Raw genomic sequence first — 20,722 nt, forward strand, 5'->3', positions numbered from 1 at the left:
AATTATGTAAAAAATATCCCACGACAGCATATGCCTATCTTTTATGGTTGACTCACAATAACACGTGTAACTCCCGATAGCTTAGCAGTTCGAAGTTCGAGTTTCGAACGAATCACCTAGCGAGTAGCTTCGTAAAACGAACATTCTCAAACGTTCGCGACCGGCTCCATTTTTGAAGTCCGAAATCCACGCGGGCGAAGCTGCGGGCGGAAACTAGTACTTAATAATTTCCTTCTAACATATTATGTCTAGTCTCTAAATTTACAAAATAATCATATATTTTGAACATAGGTGCCTAAAAGAGTCCAACAAGAATTAATAACGCACAAACACTAATTATACATTCTACATTATTAAAAATATTTCGCGCCAATAGCTCAACATGAAGCCGCAAATTCTCGGGTTACCCTGAAGTACACAGACACGCACGCACACATGTATTTTTACGTCACTTCCAAAAGATTAGACAAAGACACCGCGCTGCGTGTGAAAGAGACAACAATATTGCGAGGAAAGCTATGCGCGGCCGGGTTCACTTCGAACACTATAAGGCGCGAGCACTGCGCGCAAGTTACGACTTCACGAATTGACATGAACGACAGATATCATTGAAGTATTGATTTAATTTAATAAATATAAGATGACTTGTTTGAATATACTTACTATTTTTATTCTAGTTATTTTGTTATGTTTTTCTTTTATTATTTTTAATTAATTTAGAAAAGGTAACCCGGTAGGAATCGGCTTGTATGGACGCTTCGCCACTGAAGGGTACCCTGAACCGGCGGGAATGCATGTACAGATTGATGAAGGTGGAGGAAGCGAGAGAAGTATCCCAGAACCGTGCAGTGTCAATCCATAATCTCTGCCTCAGAGACGTGATACTATGTATATATTGTACGTTACAGAGGGGTCACATCACCGTGCCAATAATAAATGTCTATGGTTTCCGTCGCTTTTCCGCGAACATGTTTACTAGATGTTGATACTTCATTAGACCACTTGCAGTTTATCTGTCTGTCAAAGGTTGCGCACGCGCGTCTGCGACGGCGTCGCGTGACCGGTGGGTTGCATCTGGAGCGCGCGAATTCGCTTTACGCGGCCTTGTTATACGCGGATTTTAATGACATGTAATATTCGCCTCGCTTGAAGTTCCTTTAAACAATATCACAGCTTCGAAGCCTTGGATTGGAATGATCAAATATCGTAGTTACTTTTTTCAATAAAAATTCGTTTACTAGCTTTTGCCAGCGGCTCTGACCATGTGAAAAAGTTTTCAGGAATAAATATTTTCCTGGGATAAAAAGTAATGGCTACTTTTTAAGCACTTTGGAATTATGTAGCTAAGTAAAAAAATCCAAATCGATTCAGTAGTTGATTAGATTAACACGATTAATGAAAAAATCAAACTCTTTAGCTTTATATATTAGTATCTATAAATCGGGAAAACCTACCAGTGATAGCAATAAAAATTTAACCTGTTTTGATGTCGTTTTCGCAATTCATACAAAACAAAAGTACGAACAAAAAAAAACGAAACAACTCTACAGCTGTATATATTAGTACAAATAGATAACACGTTTGCATTATCACGGAGAACAATAGAAATCATTAATACCAACATATTTATTTACACTATAATTTGGTTTCTGAACATGCTTAGTTCATTTTGATTTTCGTCGAAAAGATCCGGTATTACACTAAACCATACGGTGTTGACATCTCGAATGCGCGCGCGTGCGCATCGTCACCGCGACACGTCACGTCAAGGCCGGGTCAGCCGTCGGCGATACATTCCGACGCTCCATTAACACACTGTCCTTAATGAGTTACGCACTACACGCGGTTTCCGTATACGCGGTTTTTACAATGGGCATTTCTCCTGGTGGTAAACGCCACAAAGCCAGAATATTCCTCTATTTTGATGGTGACCGCCACGTGAACACATAAAAACTATTCTCAAGAAACATGCCGGCATAATTGTGTCAATTGGCGAGAGGTAATCATCTTTTGTCAGTCGACTTTCCTCCACTTGCCATTAGGATCACTTTCATGTGTTCGTCAAAAAAAACTCCAATAAAAGATTCCAAATTTAAAATAGAAATCAGTCAGTCCCAAAGCTAGGCACGGTCCACCCCTACTTAGGAGTAGGCCTTAGTCCAGCACGCTGGCCTAGTACAGAAGAGCAGTCTTCACAAACCCTCAACATTCTTGTAGAGAACATTAGTATGGAGGTTTCCTCACGATGTTTTCTTTCACCGTTAAAGCAAGCGGTAATTCACGAAGAATACACACATCTTTGAAAAAAGTCAGAGGCATGTGCCCTTGGATTTGAACCTGCGGGCATTAGGCTCGGCAGTCCGTACCACTCCCAACAAGGCTGCCGCCGCTTTTACAGTTAACACTTAATATTCTTTTAGTTAGAAATGAAAACTTGTTTTATGAACTATGCAACTACTCATTATGTATTCAGAACAAGTTACTAGTAGACACACGAGGAAAATATAACGTGACGTGTTAACACAAGGCATAATTGACCAAACTTTTTTAGCTTTTATAATAAATAATCTAACTAAAATGCTTAAAAAATCTTTTAACTCTTGAGGCAAAGGGCTCATGCAAAACATGAGCTATGACGTCACCGCCATTACAGTGTGAACGTGTAAGCGAGACAACGATATGCCTCACTACTCCCTCCCTTAGTTTTCAATTTTATTTAAAATCTAAAATGTAATGTTCTAGTATGGCCGCCAACACATCGAAGTCGCCAAAAAGATCCAGAGAAGCGACAGCTCCGACGAGGAGGAAGAGCCCCCAGTGCCGAACGACAAGCCACCGTCAGCCCTCATCAAAGAAAATGGCATTAACGGTAAGATTCAAAATACAAAGTTCAGGTTTATAGCGAATAGGTGTATTCCCTACAAAATGTATGGAGAAAGATTTTGCATTTTCTGACCTTATAAGTACTAAAGCCTTTAATAGTCCCATTGAGACTAATCCATATAAGCAACAGGATCGAAAGGCAAAAAAAATTGCATAAATTGCTAATTTTCTTCCTGACTGTAAATTTTTTTCAAAATCTGTGAATGCAGATCTTAATGTCTTCAAAAATGACAGACAGTCTCCTAGTAAAGTTTTCTTATAGCGGGGCGTCTCTGGAAAACATGCATGCCCATGAAATCGCCAGAAATAGTTTATATAAGATGTTCTCTTATGTCCACTGCTTTAACTGACTGCCTTGAGGGCGTAGTTGTAATACGTAAGCGATACGAGTATAACCGCGCTGAGGTCCTGGGTTCGAATGCCGGGTCGAGCCAAAATAATATTGACTGGGATTTTCCATCTTACAAATTACTCAGTCGTAGTTCGAAGTCAGGAAGTCGGCGGTGTGATACTCCCGTGCCTTGGAAAGCACGTAAAGCCGTTGGTCCTGCGCCTGATCTCTCTCCGGTCATGTCGCATTACCGTCTCACTGGACTATGAGAGTGAAAGAACAGAGAGTTCTTGTGTATTGCGCACACACTACTGCATTATATCCCCCGCGTACCTGGCTGATCTCCGTTGAGATTGGCTACCGTGGCCAAAATTCGGCTACGAGTGATTCGTGTTAAATGCTAACAGCCCTTCTCAAATGCACACGGCTCTTTCTGCTTCTGGAATTACCAATATAATTATATCGACATTAATCTACAAGCAATTTGTTGTAATATCTTATGTCACCGATATTTCGTGTGTTGATAAGCCATGATTAATTATTGAATGATCGCTTTTGCCTTTTGTCTATAAATAAGTCCGGGATCTAAGATACCAGCGAAGTACAAAGTACAGTTTTATTGTTAAGTTTGTCGGTATGGTTATCCTGCAATAGGCTAGGTATTTCGGGACTCTAGACTGCCTCGGTGGCGTAGTTGTACTGCATGCCCGGCACAATAGCGCTCTGAGGTCCCGGATTCGAATCCTGGGTCGGGAAGAGTGATATTTGGGTTTTCCTGCTCAGCATCAGCCCGGAGTCTGGAATTTGTGCCCGATATGGCGATAGGCTCGCCCCCTATCACATCATGGGACGGAACACACTTGGCGAAAAGTGGGTGCTTTGGTTGCACCTCTGCATACCCCTTCGAGGATAAATGCGTGATGTTGTGTGTGTGTGTATATTCCGGAAAGGCTGATGAAGCCACAGGCAAAAGCTAGAGTATTATAAATTTCAAATAGATATCGTCTAAAAACACAACGCCGTTCTGCTGGAAGGCACCTGTAGATAATGCGAATTATACAATATTATCGACAAATTAAAAACAAATTTAATTCGTCGCGATAAGTACTTTCTTTATCAGCATTATGTATAGGCTCACTCAATGAATCATCACCAAAGTTCTTTAACATTGAGATTGGTACAAGCAAATGAATTAGTCACAGGTGACTATGATTTCCGCCTAGGGTAAGTTTATACGGTATTTGTCTTATTTCTTTTTATAACTTTAAAATACGTACGTCCTATAAATTCCAAAAACAGAAGAAATCATTGAAATCCGATGAAAAATTCACAAGTTATAAGCCATTGAAATTTGGTATTAGTGGTGAGTGTCAAAAAACAGAAAAGAGACGAAACACTTTCATGTGACGTCAGCGGGCGTTACGATGCGTGCAAAAGAGAGATGAAACGATATCCCTACTCTATACCCACTCTTGCACGTAGGAATATTATAATTACTGCCTCATTTCTTATCGAATTTTAATGCTGTTTTCACAGATGGTTTTATTTTTTGTACTGATTGCTATTACATATTAAAAAATGCATAAAGTTAAACATAGTCAAATACCCTATTGTCAAACATGTATTCTGACAAGGATTTCCTTCACCACTGAAGTGGGCCATAAATCTGAGGTGTGTGCCTTGAAGGATAGTTCAAAGTTCGAATCCACGACCTTCGCTTTGGCAGTGCCGCTCTCCGCTGAGCTATCGCTTTTCTACATTAAAAATGAAATCGTATCGGTTTTTTTATTATCAAGTTCTTGGCTCGCTTTGTTATCAGCACTTAGCAATAATAATACAATTAATTGATTCCAAGTGTTTTTTTCTGAAATCAACAATATCTAGACCGACCGAATAGTTTTTTCTTTATATTCATGAAAGGTGTGCTGTGTCGACCTTACATCGGATTGTTATACAGGCGAAATAAATAGTATAGATAAATACACAGGCTGATCCCGAAACGCGACACATATTTCCCAGTTATATTTATGAATGAATGATTCCTTCCTAACCGATTTTCGACCACAGCGGCCAATCTCAACGGACATCAGCCACGCAGGAGATATTATAGTGGACAAGTGTGTGCGCAACACACAAGCACTCTCTGTTCCTTCACTCTCATAGTCCGGTGAGATAATCCGACATGACCGGAGAGAGATTAAGCGTAGGACTTTACGTGCTTTCCGAGGCACGGGGATGCCACATCGCCAAATTCCTGACACCGAGCGGTGTATGAGTAATTTTTTAAAATATAAAAATCCAGTCACTATTATTTTCGCCCGTGATTCGAACCCAAGACCTCAGTGCGAGAGTTGTTCTCATAGCGATTACAATAACAACTACGCAACCGAAGCTCAACTTACCATCTCACTACAGCAAGTAACGTTCCATTGGTACACGATGACTCGACTTTGCCCCGTGAGAAATAGGCCGCTCGAACCAGCCGGCGTCAAGGGACAGACGGCCTATATCTGCATAGTTAATACTGCATTGTACAGCTTTGAGTCACGGTGTAATCAGACGATGGACTTTGCGCAGTCGATGATGAATGGCTGGTAAATGGAATACCGTTTGCTTTGAATGACGAGACGAGCTTGCCGTCCGCCTGGTGGTAAGCGATAGGACCGCCCATAAACAGTAGAAACACCATCCAACACCTTGAATTACAGTATTGTTTGGTATTCCACTGCGCTCGCCATCCTGAGACATGAGATGTTAAGTCTTATTATCTGCGTAGTTACACTGGCTACAATGTCCTTCAAACCGGAACACAACAGTGACTAGACGCTGCTGCTTGGCGGCAGAAATAGACATGGCGGTGGTAGCTACCCAGGCGGATTCTCACATATGAGAGACCTATGACCACTTAATTTTTTTAAACGTGCACGACAAAGTGCCCCTCTGCATCTGATGGTCAGTAAAGTGGGGTCCAATAGAATGTCGACTGATAACTACTAGGCAGTCGACACCATTATGGCGGCCTGTTGGAACCGGATATATACACGCTGATCTCGGAACGCGACACTTACATGGGCCACTCTGACAGGTTTTAAGATCTTGTGTACGGTGGTCGCTATCAAGGATATAAAGTATATCCTACCTTATACTTATCATTTAAGGCTCATAATGCCAAGTAATCAAATTGGCTACAATTTACAATGTTATATCCGAACACAACAGAACTTTGACACTGCTGCTAACAGCAAAAATAAACATAAATTTATACCCACATTGATCTTTGTACATATATGACAAAACCATTGACTTCATCTAAATACGATTTCTTTCTCAAATATATCTCCATCTCTCCCCCGCAGGTACAAAGATGACAGTGATCGAAAGGGATGAGATACTGGGACCCTCACCGGAGCTGAACTACAAGAGGAGCTCGAGCCAGGAGCGAGTCCAGAACGGGCACAAACCTGAGCAGGGGAAGGGGGAGGTAAGGCAAAGGAACATTTACTATGTAGACTTTAGAAAACGAGTAACAGAAACAGCTTGCAATCAATGGGATTATTGAAAACATAATGTGATAGCATTGTGTCTGTTATTTTTTTTTTGTCTCTTATTTTATATTTTTATGCATTACTGGGTTGTTACTGCTCTTGGTGGCGGGTTATTTCCTATATCTTAACTATATTAAATTCTCATTTTTATGTTAAAGAGCTGATTAATTGTGGAAACTTAATTGAGACATGTACTACTTAACTTGCTTCATTTTAATGTTATTCATTATTGCTTGTATGTTTCCCTTAAATATCCAATAAATAAATAAATAAATTTACGCCCGTATTCATAGACGTTATTTATCTAAGGACGGAGTATTGCTGTGACAACAAGTCTGTTTCTCAGTGCTGACGGCATGGCAGCCTTCGCAGTGCGTAGACATAGGGCCGTTGTGATTGGCTCATATTATTGTATCTCAATATATACGTCTATGAATAAGGGGGTTAATTTTACTAAACGCGCAGGTGATCAACTTCTAGTAACTGGTCCGATTATCCTAGTTTATGAAGATGGTTCATATTGGTAGAAAATTTTGTACTTTAGAAACTTCTAACAAAAGCTTTGACCGTTGTGAAAAAAATAAGAGTCTGAAACGGTCCTGCGCAATAACCGTTTTTTTATCACAACCTTAAAATTTCCACAAATAGGGTAGTTTGAATTTGTGCTTTATTTTATACGTAAATAAAAATAATACAAAAAAAAGATTCTTTCTAGAATTCAGTTATTAATCTTTGATATATTGTGAATGTAAGTGGTGCGTGGTGGGTTTATCTGTGCTATCTCTTTCTCACGCACGTAGATGATGCTCGGTGACAATTGATGACGTCACAGTTTGTTATAACATTCATTTGAGAGCTACCCTTTCCACCACTTTTCAAAGCTTTATAACTTATTTTTTATTGCATGGATTTTGAAAAAAGATTTTCTGTTAGATTTTGAATGACACACATTTTTGATTATTTTCAATACACTTAAATCTCATAAACCCCTCCCAACTTCCTCCAGCACTTCATAGCTATCTTTACGTATGTTTCTCTAGGAACAAAAATCTTATCAGTATCAAAAAAGCACAAACGAACTCTTACTAATATTTCTAATTAACTCATATTTTTGCGTCATCAGAACAACCTGGACTTCCACCTGTCGCACTGCCTGGACCTGGTGAAGGCGGGCATGGAGGCCATCATCGAGGACCAGGTCACGTCCGTGTTCGAGGCCGAGGAGCTCAGGAGTTGGAACCTGCTCACCAGAACGAATAGGTAATGTGATTTCACGATTTAATATTCCAATCGTTGATTGCCTACCTCGGTGGCGTTGTTACTCGTTGGCGTACTTCGAACCTGAGTCGGACAAAATTATATTAGGTTTTTCTGCTCAGTACCACCCAGGTGTCGGGAATTTGTGCCCAATATAGCGATAGGCTTGCCTCCCCTATCATGGGATGGAACACGGATGGCCAAAAGTATGTGCCCTGGTAGCACCTCTGTTTTATAATAGGACCCTTTCTTTTAATTTTTATCCATGGCGCTTTATAACTGGCTATCTAGTTGTAAACATCCCTATCCTTGAGGTTGACACGCCTCTTAGTTCATTATTTTGTCTCCCGCTTTGCTACAGAGGGTAGTGGACAATTAATATTTCCACCTCCTCCCTATCTTTCTATTTGATTAATTTCGTTGCGGGATAAAGACATATTAGCTGTCACTGCTCAGTGTCATAAAATGCGTGCCACTGCTGATCCTGACTAACAGTTGTAGGGGTGGGTATCAGGGCGGCAAAGTCTCTAGCACCTGTGTTCAAATTTATGCATTTAACCTCGCATAGTTAGACAGAGGTTAATAAGTGATGGGTAGCCGGTATTGTGTTCTTATGAGAGTCGAATTTCATATCTGTGCGAGCTTACTATGCGATTTACACACAATTAATTGTAAAGGAACGCTTCATTAAAAACAGCAATATAAAAATGTATGTATAACATTGTTACTCTGTCAATTTATTTAAATGTTACTTTTGCAGACAATACGAATTTCTGACATGGCGCCTGACGATAATCTGGGTGATGGGTTTCGTCGTCAGATACATGTTCCTTCTGCCGCTCAGGATATTGGTCTTCGTCTTCGGGGTAAGTTCCAAAATTATAACATGAACTTTTGTGTAAAGTTTAGTTTCAAAATATATAACTTATATAATTTGAAATTTTGTGTAAAGTTTAGTTTCACTTAGATAAAAGGCTGGGTTATTTCATCCGTGGTAAAGTAAAGTGAAGGCTCTCGTTACACTACCGAAAAAGCTAGTACACTAGTTTTTTATGCATTTATCAAAAATATTTGTCATCAAAATCTAGTGGAAAAATAATTAATAGAATAAATAAGTTATAAAGCTCTGAAATTACGTGGAAGCGGTAGCTATTGAATAACGCAAATAACCTTCTGTGGAGTCACCGGGCCATTATGCTCCTTGTGTGAGAAAGAGATAGCGCTATAACACCGCCACGCCCCCACTAGTGTTCACAATAATGTTTCAAATATTAATATCTGCTTTATTCGCTGATTTCACATAAATAATATAAAAAATAAATTTTATATTATTTTCTTTTACATGTATTGTACATAGGAAATTACCCTATTGCAAGCGAATTAACAGCCAGATGACCTCGTTTAGTGTAATAACACCTTTAACTTTATTTAATCACGGATGAAACAACACTAAAAAGTTAATTCATAACTTTGTAGAGACTTATGAGTCAATGAGAACTACGTTGAGGCCTCGTAATTTTTAACATGACAGAAATTTACCAGAATTCGTTTTAGCATTCCCAGAGCGAATTACATTATTAGTTCTTAATTTTGGATTGTTATATTTTATGTGTTCTTTTTCTTAACTTTTCTTCTTTTTTGTGGTGACTATCCAAAGATTGGCAATTGGGTTTTAGTACCATCAAAATTTAAAATCAATTTATTTATTTTTACTGAAATATTTTTTCAGTAGGCCTATTAAGATTTAGGAAATGTTTACATTTTGAATTAATACTTCGCAATAATTGATAGTTGCACTTCTCCAAATATGTTCCAAGAACCATGTTTCTGTGAATATAATAGACACTAAATTAATATAAGTTCTGCATAAATTGCAGCTCTATTTACTATTCAAATAAATTTCTACCAAAACCTACTAAATTGAAACTGACACCAGGTTTTGACGATGATCGTTACTACATTCGTTGTGAGCTTCCTGCCCGAGGGCCCGCTGCGGAGGCTGCTCGGTCGTCTGTCGTACAAGATATCGATCAGAGTAATCACTCGTGGCCTCTCTTCCGTTATCTACTTACACGACACACAACACATGCCGCGCTCGAACGGCTTCTGTGTTGCCAACCACACCAGTCCGATCGATGTTGCGGTGCTCAGCGTTAACACGTGTTTCTCTTTGGTAGGATTTTTCGGTTCAAAATGGTAGTTTTTCCGTTTCAAGCTTCCTTGTGTATGTCTTATTTTGCGCATGACTCGGGTTCTATGTCGGAAATGTTTTAGAGAATTTAAGGTGTATGTGAGTTATTTGACGATTTATTACCTTAAATCCTCTTTGTGTAATATCCGGGTACCAATACTTCAAAAATATTTTGGGTATGTGATGTCCAAGGGATGTAATGTCGGGACGCTTGGGTTTACCCGGGTCCAAAAACAACACCCGGGTGTGCTGACGTGCGAGTGGCGCAGGTGTGGTGGTTGGTGGTGAGCACGGCGTGCGTGGGCTGCGTCCCCGAGGGCCCTCTCAAGAAGCGGCTGAACCGCGCGGTGGCGCTGCACTGCTTCGGGTTCCTCTCGCGGTCCATCTCGGCCGTGATCACGTACCACGACGCCCACTACCGCCCCGCCAACGGGGGGATATGCGTCGCGAACCACACCAGCCCCATCGACGCCCTAGTGCTCATGTGTGACAATTGTTACTCGTTGGTAAGTTGCTACCGGGGATAAGTTGCGACCACATTGTGAGTTGCTACCAAAGGATGGCTTGCGACCAGATGGTAAGTAGCGACCATGTGAGAAGAAGATATTCATTTAGTTTTTGTTACCTGCAAAGTAATTCTGGGTTATTTCTAATAGACGGAAAAGTTATTAGGACCACACCAATCTACCTCAAAATTTTATCGAACCATGATTATGGATAAAAGACGACCTTGTCCTATTGAGGCATAAATGTAACTGTAACTTGAGGATACTTTGGACTGATTATTACCTCTAAATAGATAGCAGGTTCCTGCTAATTTTTATTTACATACACACAGCTTATGTAAGTGGCGTAACAAACACGACATACTTTTAAGAATATAAAAGGTGTCTTGTAATTTATATATTGTTATTTTACACTAGCTGTTGATCACGGTTCCGCGCGAGTGATAAAGTTTTCCAGGTTAAAAGTAGCCTATAGCACTCGAGAATAATGAGAATAAGCTTCCTATTAGTGAAATGATTATCAAAATCGGTTCAGTAGTTCCTGAGATTAGCCCCTACATACAAACTTTTCCTCTTTATATTAGTAAAAAGCGGGTTGATGTTGTACGTTCAGAATGCTATGTGTGGGCTGGAAACAGAATGAATTCAGTTTTTTTTTATAATCTATTTTTAATTATTTAATATTTTAGCAAATTTTAAAATTAATTCGCATTGGATAATTAACTCTTAATTTATGTTTTAAGAAGTTGGATGTGGTAAAATAAAAAAAAAGAATTCATTTTGTTTCACAATTATGCATGTACTGGGTATTTTTAATGCAAATTTTTACAATATATTATAATTGAATTTAACAATAAAATGTTGATTTTAAAGAACAATAAAGCTTTATTTTGAGTTAATCATAGCTAAGCGGCGATAGCCTAGTTGGGAGTGGAACGGACTGCCGAGACGAATGTCTGCACGTTCAAATACCAACGGCACACACCGCTAACTTTTCTAAAGTTATGTGTGTATTCTTTGTGAATTATCACTTGCTTCAAAGATAAAGGAATACATCGTAAGGAAACCTGCATACCTCAGAAATTCTCTATTAGGAATTTTGAGGGTGTGTGAACTCTACCCGCATTAGGCCAGCGTGGTGGACTAAGGCCTAATCCCTCTCAGTAGTAGAGGAGACCCGTGCTCAGCAGTGGGACAGTATATAATAATTTCATTAAAAATTAATATTATGACAGATCTAGTATGATAATAATTATTAATTACATAATCCGTTAAACCAAGGAGTGGTAGTGAGTGTAGCATGGTGGTTGCAGATTGGCCAGAGGCACGGGGGCTTCCTGGGGCTGCTGCAGCGGGCGCTGGCGCGCGCCTCGCCGCACATCTGGTTCGAGAGGTCCGAGGTCAAGGACAGGCACGCCGTCGCCAGGAGGTCAGTCCAGCTTATCTATACTTAGGAATTTAATCCAAGGTTATTAAAAATAAAAACTATTACAAGTCTAATTTTAAACTTTGATAAATTATAAATTATTAAAACTGACAGAGATTTGACACAACATTGTAACGACTGTCTCGTTCGAATGCCAACGACGCAGTGAGTCCGCACTGGCGCAGGCGCTCCCTCGAGCTCTCCTTCCTCCCTTCCACAACTACGGTTGACGTCACGCAGGCCACGCGTCTTCACAAACTAGTTCACTCTTTATTCTATAGATATCAATGTTTGTAAAGATGTTTGCATGTTTGATACAAGTTAACGTCTTAAAATCGTTGCCATATATGGACAACTAGCTTTTGCTGGCGATTTAGAACGCCTGAAGGAGTTTTTCCGGGATAAAAGTCCCGCTATAAACATTCTCGTGTTACTATCTCCATACTAAATTTCATAAAAATCCGTTCAGTAGATTTTGAGAAAATCGATCACATACAAACATACAGCTTTTGAGGATTTTGTTTTAGAATATCTATAGATATTCTGTATTATCGAATAGGCAATTTTTTTGTCACACCCTGTACGCCAGTCCGAGTTTATAAATACCCGCTTTTCTCAACACCCTGTATTACAGGTTGAAGGAGCACATATCGGTGCCGGACAACCCGCCGATCCTGATCTTCCCCGAGGGCACCTGCATCAACAACACATCCGTGATGCAGTTCAAGAAGGGAAGCTTCGAAGTCGGCGGCATCATATACCCAGTCGCTATTAAGTGAGTGTTATTTTCATTTCTGACTGCCTCGGTGGCGTAGTTGTACTGCATGCGCGGTACGACAGCGCTCTGAGGTCCTGGGTTCGAATCCCGGGTCGGGCAAAGTGATATTTGGGTTTTTCTGCTCAGTATCAGCCCGGAGTCTGGAATTTGTGCCCGATATGGCGATAGGCTCGCCCCCTATCACATCATGGGACGGAACATACTTGGCGAAAAGTGGGTGCCATGGTTGCGTCTCTGCATACCCCTTCGGGGATAAATGCGTGATGTTATGTATGTATTTTTATTTCTGAATGAACGAACGGAATGAACTATAGTTGGTTAGTTACAATATATAACCCTGTATTATATAACTAGGGTTGGTAGTTATTGTTATTTATTACGGAACTTGACGGACACTGTTGTGTCCCGATTTTTACCATGAGACTACGGTGACGTTACAAGGTTATATTTGTCTACTATTTTTATAGCCTTGAATGATTAAGCGAGCCCGCCGTTCGCCTGATGGTAAGCCATACGACCGCCCATAAACGGTAGAAACACCATCCAACAGTTTAACTTACAAAGTATTGTTTGGTATTCCACTGCGCTCGCCATCCTGAGACAAGAGATGTTAAGTCTTATTATGTCCAGTAGTTACACTGGCTACAATGTCCTTCAAACTCGAACACAACGGTGAATCCACACTGTTGTTTGGCGGCAGAAATAGACATAGCTGTGGTACCTACTACCTACCAAGACGGCCCCTCACGAGAGACCTACCACCAGTAAATATTGGAAAGGAAGGATTACCTGGGCTTCTAGAAATCTCACTGAGTGTGCGAATGAGATATAACTGTCACTCCATACTGATTTTGTGTAACAATGGTAATTATGACGGGCTATCTGTGTTATCAACAATGATTTTTCAATTTTTTTTATATGAGCATGGCATAGTGCACCTAATGGTGTGGAGTAGGGTCCAATAGAATGTCGACTGACGAGAGATGATTACCCCTCAACAGTCGACACAATTATGCCGGCCTGTTGGAACCAGATATAGACATAATGATCCCGGAACGCGACACTTACATGGGCCACTATGGCGGGTTTTAACACCTTGTGTACGGTGGTCGCTATCAAGGATATAAAATATATCCCACCACTAGCAAATATATTACATATAATAATAATATCAGCCCTGTATTATATACTGTCCCACTGCTGAGCACGGACCTCCTCTACTACTGAGAGGGATTAAGCCTTAGTCCACCACGCTGGCCTAGTGCGGATTGGTAGACTTCACACACCTTCGAAATTCCCATAGAGAACTTCTCAGAAGTGCAGGTTTTCTCACGTTGTTTTCCTTCACCGTTAAAGCGAACGATAAATTCACAAAGAATACACAAATATTTTTTTAGAAAAATCAGAGGTGTGAGCCCTTGGGATTTTAACCTGCGGACATTCGTCTCGGCAGTCCGTTCCACACCCAACTAGGCCACCGCCGCTTTAATATATTACACACAAATATGTATTCCAGATACGACCCGCGTTTTGGCGACGCGTTCTGGAACAGCTCCCGGTACGGCATGCTGCACTACTTGCTGAACATGATGACGTCGTGGGCCATCGTGTGCCACGTGTGGTACTTGCCCGCCATGCAGCGGCGGCCGGACGAGTCCGCGGTGGACTTCGCGAACAGGGTGAAGGCGGCCATCGCCACGCGGGGCGGCCTCGTCGATCTCATGTGGTTAGTATGGGGCTTGGTGGATTAGGGGAGTCAGGGTAGGGTATGGGGCTCACGGAGTGGCCGCTCCAGATGTCAAGGGTCGAGGGTGTGCTCTGATCCTCGGTGGCGAAGGCTTCTAGTTTTAGTGTTTGTAGGGTGGGCGTGTGTGGAGCGTAGGGAGGGGGGGGGGCGAATCCTAGGGCAGCGCCAAAGGACACGAAAAAAATTTGGGAGAGCCGTCGCTTAATAAATTGTTTGCTCTCATTTTCATATGTACCCACACACAATCATGCTTTTTATCCCCGAAGGGGTAGACAGAGCGCAACTGGTGTACCAACTTTCCGCCGTGTGTATTTCATCCCATGTGATAGGGGACGAGCCTATTACAATATCGAGCACAAGTTCCAGACTCCAGGCTGATGCTAAATAGAAAAACCAAATATCTGCCTGATACGGGTATCGAACCCGAGACCTCAGCACTGCAGTCGTACCGTAATATAACCGAGGCAATAATTACTCTCATTTTCAATTTGAAAATACATTTTATTCCCACAAGTATTTTACCAATCAACTTCACGTATAATATTAATTTCAGGGACGGTCAGTTGAAGCGCATGAAAGCGAAGAAGGAATGGCGCGAGCTGCAACAGGAGGAGTTCAGCAAACGGTTAAAAGGCGAATAGTGTGTAGTGTAACGTGCGCGGGTAGTGATGTGGCGGGCGGCCGCGCCGAACGCGAACGCCGAATGCGAAGGCCGAAACGAGGCCGAAGGACTGTGCGGGCGGATACTCAGTGATAAGTTTTTTGGGGTTTAACCTCGAGTTTTGGAGGTTAAAAGGCCTCTTTGGCTGATTGTTATATTCCTTGTCTAAAAAAAGGCGTATTGTGTTAATGAGGAATGTGATAACTTTTTGATTCAAAATGGCCTATTTGACCTTATATTATGGTTTAAAAAAGCCATTTTGGTTAATACTTTTGCTTTTATTATTGTTCATTTAAACATTTGTAACTGTTATGTAAAGAAATTTATATAAAGAGCTAAATATTAATTAAAATATTGGATGTGAATATGGCTCTCGAAATCTCACCTAAAGAGGCCTTTTTAGCTCTGTTTAAAGTACCAATAACTTGGCAGAATAGGGTTCAGCGGAGATATTACGAAAAATTCTAATATAATCAATATCTACCCTGATTTTTAGGAGTATTCATGTCAAATAGTATCCAATAATCAGTATAACTAACTAAACGTTAATTAAGAATAAACAATTCAAATTAAATCGTCAGCGTGTCAAAACTTTATTCTGGGCCCTTATTCTGTATGATAGTGTAAACGCGTAACGCGGCCGTGTCATGTTATCTTTGAGAAATGTGCGTGGAATGGTATTCTGTAAGCCAAATTTCTATAGTCCTAAACATGATGCGTTGTGTTACGTGCTTGTTACACACTGTTAAAATAACGTGCGGGATAGAGAATAAGGCCCCTGATTGAATCATTTCTGCTATAAATCCGACGCATCAAAACCTTTTATAGAAAGCTATTAATCAAAAATAAATTCTAACGTTATGCATTTAGAATTGCAAACCGTTCTGCCAACTTATTATTTAGTTAGGTCGCAGCGTGATGGCTGAACACGGTCGGGTAGCGTGAAAAGTTAAAAGTGATGACGCTTCATAATTATTGGCTCAACACTGACTTGAATAACAATTTAATAACGAATTGTCAATTTGGGAAACCTTTCCTTGCATAATGATTCAAAGAACTTTCTAGACCATTTCAATGCTAAGGGAAGTCGATATATTGCACTATAAAAAACATACATTATATAAGTAGAAATATACCTTATGTAGTGTTTACTAAGACATAAAGTTCATAAGTTCGAGTTGGTGCTGAGCTATTGCGAGGCTTGTAAATATTTTAATAGTTTATATTTTCTACTGAACAATGCTTTTTTATATTGTTCTTGAGTTTTTGAGTTTTGTATTATTCGTAGTCACGTTTAAACTCAAAATAAAGCAACGACGAAGAGTTATGTAGAGTATAGAATGGTCATTACAATATTTTAATATAAATTATTACAAAGAAACAGTAACATAAACATCACATTATGTAGATATTTATTGCTACAATTCGTGTCCTTATTTTTTATTTAAATAATTTTGACAAGTTTATAGTTATCAAAATTTATACTATGCATACACCATTAGATTTTAATTAAAAAAAAAAACAACAAAAATCGTAATCTACTGCCATCACTGAACACCTATATGCCAAAAAAAATATTTAAAAAAAAAAGGAGAAATTTTTTGGTAAAAAGTTACATTTATTCATAATAATTATGGTTTCCCAGTGTCCATTAGTCAATTCATACAACTTGATAGTTTTTACTACGTCCTTATTCATCAAATAATTGTTTCTTACGGGCATTTAGTACTTGTCGAAATTCAATCTAACTTGTGATCTACATGGTATTTGTTACTAATTGTGTACATTTTATACAGCATAATAATTTTAACTCGGCATAGCTTTGTCGTCTACATAAAAGAATTCTGACTGCACATGTATCTTGCCTCCTACACACTCCATTTTTGATAATTAAAATCTATTGGTGTATAAAAAAAATGTTTAAACTATTTTAAATATTATCTATGTCTATTATACTCTATGTAAGTATCTATTTTAAATAATATCTATATCGATTATACTTTACGTAAGAAACTTTTTTGCTTTATTTTGATATTTATAACTGCCAAGCCTCTCCCACCGTGTTCCCTAACGTTTGCTATATTAGTCAAACCAGTCACTATTTATTTATATAATCGAATTATAAACGAAAACGAATTGAACGCGAAACGTAATTCGTGCACTCGCCACATCACTACGGGTCAACGACGCGAGTGAGATTGACAAACGGACAGACTGTATTTTATATATATATTCACCTGGCAAATGACGAGGTACGACGGCGTGGCGATTGCGACTGGCGACGGTTGTGAGTTGTTGACATGATTTTTATAACAATTACACAAAATTTCGTTAATTATTATTTTGGACTTTTAAATTAATAATATCATTATTTATTGAACAGCGAAGCTGTATGCTAGTATCCATAAAATCAACGAACAATTAGAAACCGTTGTTAGTTGTAATCGCTATGCTCTAGGATCACTATTTACTGTGTAGATTTTGCTGTGTGTGGTCTAAGCTTGTTAGGACTTCTATCCCCTCTGCAAACTGAGGGGAATTTTAGTCATCTTCGTCTCGCTCAGTACCTTGTGTCAAGGTTTGATATCTATTTCAACATATCCCTGTCTTTAGGGAGGCTTAATAGATAACATACGTTTTAAATATGTCAGAAGGAAAAGGTATTTTTTTTTTTATAAAAAAAAAGTACCGGAAAAGTAGGTCGGACAATTCATATTAAGATTTCCAAAAATGATCTAGCCAGTGGTGTAACAATACGAATACACAATGCTACGGGTATCAGGGCATCGCGAAATTTTGCAATATTTTCTAAATCCTTTGCGTATTGTGAGTAGCAATAGTTGGGTTGGGTGGAACGGACTGTCGAAACTAATGTCTGGTTCAAAGCCCAATGGCACGTACCTCTGACTTTTCTAAAGTTATGTGTGTATTGTGAAATCTTGCTTGCTTTAACGATACAACAAAATATCGTGATGAAACCTGCATACCTGAGAAGTTCTCCATAAGGATTTTGAAGGTATGTGAAGTCTGCCAACTCGCACTAGGTCAGCATGAACGACTAAGGCTTAAACTCCCCAGTAAAGGAACAATATATCAAGGGCTGATAGAATTTTGTATATTGAAACTTGTAAGAAACAAAAGGTCCGCGGAAAAAAATATAAAGGTACAGATTTTTCACACTAGGAGACGCCTGTTCGATTTATTAGCCTCGAACCTTCAGTGAAGTTACACTACTGGACGTCACTTGCTATCTTTGGAGCGATTCCGAAGACAAACCGATGAGTCTGTCAGCATGTTAGTAAACTTTAGTCTTATTGGTCGAACCGAACAAAATTTTGGATCTTTTATTCTATTATTGTATTTATTTTTATTATATTATTGAAATCGGCCTCAAGACAGTAAATAAAACTTACCATTTGGCCATCTTATTGATTAGCTTGTAAATCAAGTCGTTTTTTTATTTGGCGCCAAAAATCAATATGGCGGAGGTGTATATTTTTTATTTGGCGCCAAAAGACAATATGGCAGGAGTATATGGCGGATTGGTTGTCTGCCCAAGCCCCTTTAGAAGGGGAGAGAGCCTAATATTTTTCTAATCTTGTTATTTGTCGGGTGAAATGATGCATGTATTTTGTACGAAGCGCGGTTGGGACATGAGTCTCTGTTGATTTGTTATGTTAATAAAAAAAACATAAGAACAAGCTGGTTTTTTTTGTATACAAAAAAGTTAAGGAATTCGGATATTTCTTTGGTATAGTGTCGACTAAAAATAAATTATAAATCTGATTTTTAATATTGCAACATAGTAAATTCAATATTTAAAAAAATCAAATAATGGCTCTCTGTCCATAATAAACTAAACGAACACAAATAAAAGACATACAATGGTTTATAAAAATATATTTCTAGTAGTCTATCTCTATTATTAAATAAAATAACAATAGATAAGTAATAAAAAAATATTTGCAGGAAGTTTTACATTCTGAAACTAGGCTGGTTGATGAATTCATCCGGGCAAACTCAAGGTTTACCTTTTAGTTCTTAACGAAAAACCAAACAAAAGGTCAGTTTTCGGACAATTGCGGACTTCTAGTCCAACTTTACTGAGTTAGCAGACTGTCAAGATCGAAAAAGTAAACAAGCAATATTTATGACTCGCGAGTCATTATCAACTATTATTGAAAGTAGTTAACTGCTATTTAAATTATCATTCTGCTTTTCGTATTTTAGTTTATTAATTTAAAATTTTAATAATGTAAGATATTTCAATATCCGCATTCCTTAACAATACTGTGTACAGCTGATAGAAGTAGCCGGGTAACCAGAAAATCAAAATGAACAATGTAGAGATATTACTAGCACGAGAATATAGATAAATGACTCGGATATTGACTTAAAACCTGCGAGGCGACCATGCAAAATGGTCATAGTATATTTTAGATAGGTAATTTATTTATTTTGTTTTTAGTAAAAAAAACTCAGAAAAAAACATCACATTTTATCATAATTACAATTTAGTCGTGATTATTTCGATAAATATAGCAAAATATAATTACAAAGTAACTGTGGTTTATTTATATAACCTACAGATATATTTCCAAATCTATTATTTAGAGGAAGACATTATTGTCATAAAGTATTAATAGGATGTGTCACTCCATTCCTACCTTCATTTGTACTCAAAATCGATGGCTCCTAAGTAAACTATCATATCTGAAAAAAAAATATTTTTTGCGTTTCGTCATCTAGGTACTGTTTATTACCAAATTCATAAAAAGGGTCATAAAAAAAGATTTTTATTTAGGATTCATCGACATATCTGATTTTGATATTAGACTGTGCAATTAAGCATTTAATACATTGCTCAAAACAACTTGTACGCTCTATACTTGCTATCGCCTAACCGCCGTTTTCAAAAAATGTTCCAACCGCTTTTTCAATCCGTCGCCAAAATGGCCAATCAGGACAAAGATTTTTTGACATATACAAAATTAATTGGTTACTTTGGGATAGGATCTAAGATTAAGATTGAGATCGTTTATTGAAAACGGCCGTAATTGTTTTGACTTCTAAAGTCGCTTTTTGTACTTTACGTTTATCAATTTGTAAGTAACTAGTTGGAACTGAACGAATTATGGGATTCAAGCGAAATTGAATCGTAAAGGCATGTTTGTATGGATGTATTTAACGTTTATATATTTGTATTTCAAATCTTGATAATTGACGGAACGCGCCCAATTTCTGGACTGTTAGTGCTATATGTACTAGTTATATATAATTTATATCAAATGTAATATAGTGATATGGTTATAAAATAAAGGCCTATTGTGGTTACTTGGTTTATTATTTTTTATAAAAACAATCCCTTTGATCCAGTAATAACTTATGTACGGACTA

General features: G+C 38.7%; 1 protein-coding gene across 4 annotated transcripts in view; it reads left to right on the forward strand.

Moving 5' to 3' along the window:
* Positions 1-20,659, forward strand: part of LOC115451442 (glycerol-3-phosphate acyltransferase 4) — a 34,976-nt gene extending 14,317 nt beyond the window's left edge. For 2 of the 4 annotated variants that reach the window (XM_030179762.2, XM_037443205.1), the window contains exons 2-10: positions 2,743-2,869; positions 6,571-6,695; positions 7,883-8,019; positions 8,777-8,882; positions 9,953-10,189; positions 12,027-12,142; positions 12,774-12,914; positions 14,434-14,643; positions 15,218-20,659. In XM_030179762.2, coding sequence (XP_030035622.1) covers positions 2,743-2,869; positions 6,571-6,695; positions 7,883-8,019; positions 8,777-8,882; positions 9,953-10,189; positions 12,027-12,142; positions 12,774-12,914; positions 14,434-14,643; positions 15,218-15,305 — 1,287 coding nt within the window. In that variant the 3' untranslated portion in view covers positions 15,306-20,659. Of the gene's footprint in view, positions 1-2,742; positions 2,870-6,570; positions 6,696-7,882; positions 8,020-8,776; positions 8,883-9,952; positions 10,190-10,476; positions 10,714-12,026; positions 12,143-12,773; positions 12,915-14,433; positions 14,644-15,217 lie in introns of all 4 variants that reach the window. The other 2 variants (XM_030179761.2, XM_037443206.1) reach the window with 2 other exon arrangements.
* Positions 20,660-20,722: the final 63 nt, after the last annotated feature.

The sequence above is a fragment of the Manduca sexta genome, chromosome 26 (genome assembly GCF_014839805.1).
Source record: "Manduca sexta isolate Smith_Timp_Sample1 chromosome 26, JHU_Msex_v1.0, whole genome shotgun sequence".
NCBI classification, from domain to species: Eukaryota; Metazoa; Arthropoda; class Insecta; order Lepidoptera; family Sphingidae; genus Manduca; species Manduca sexta.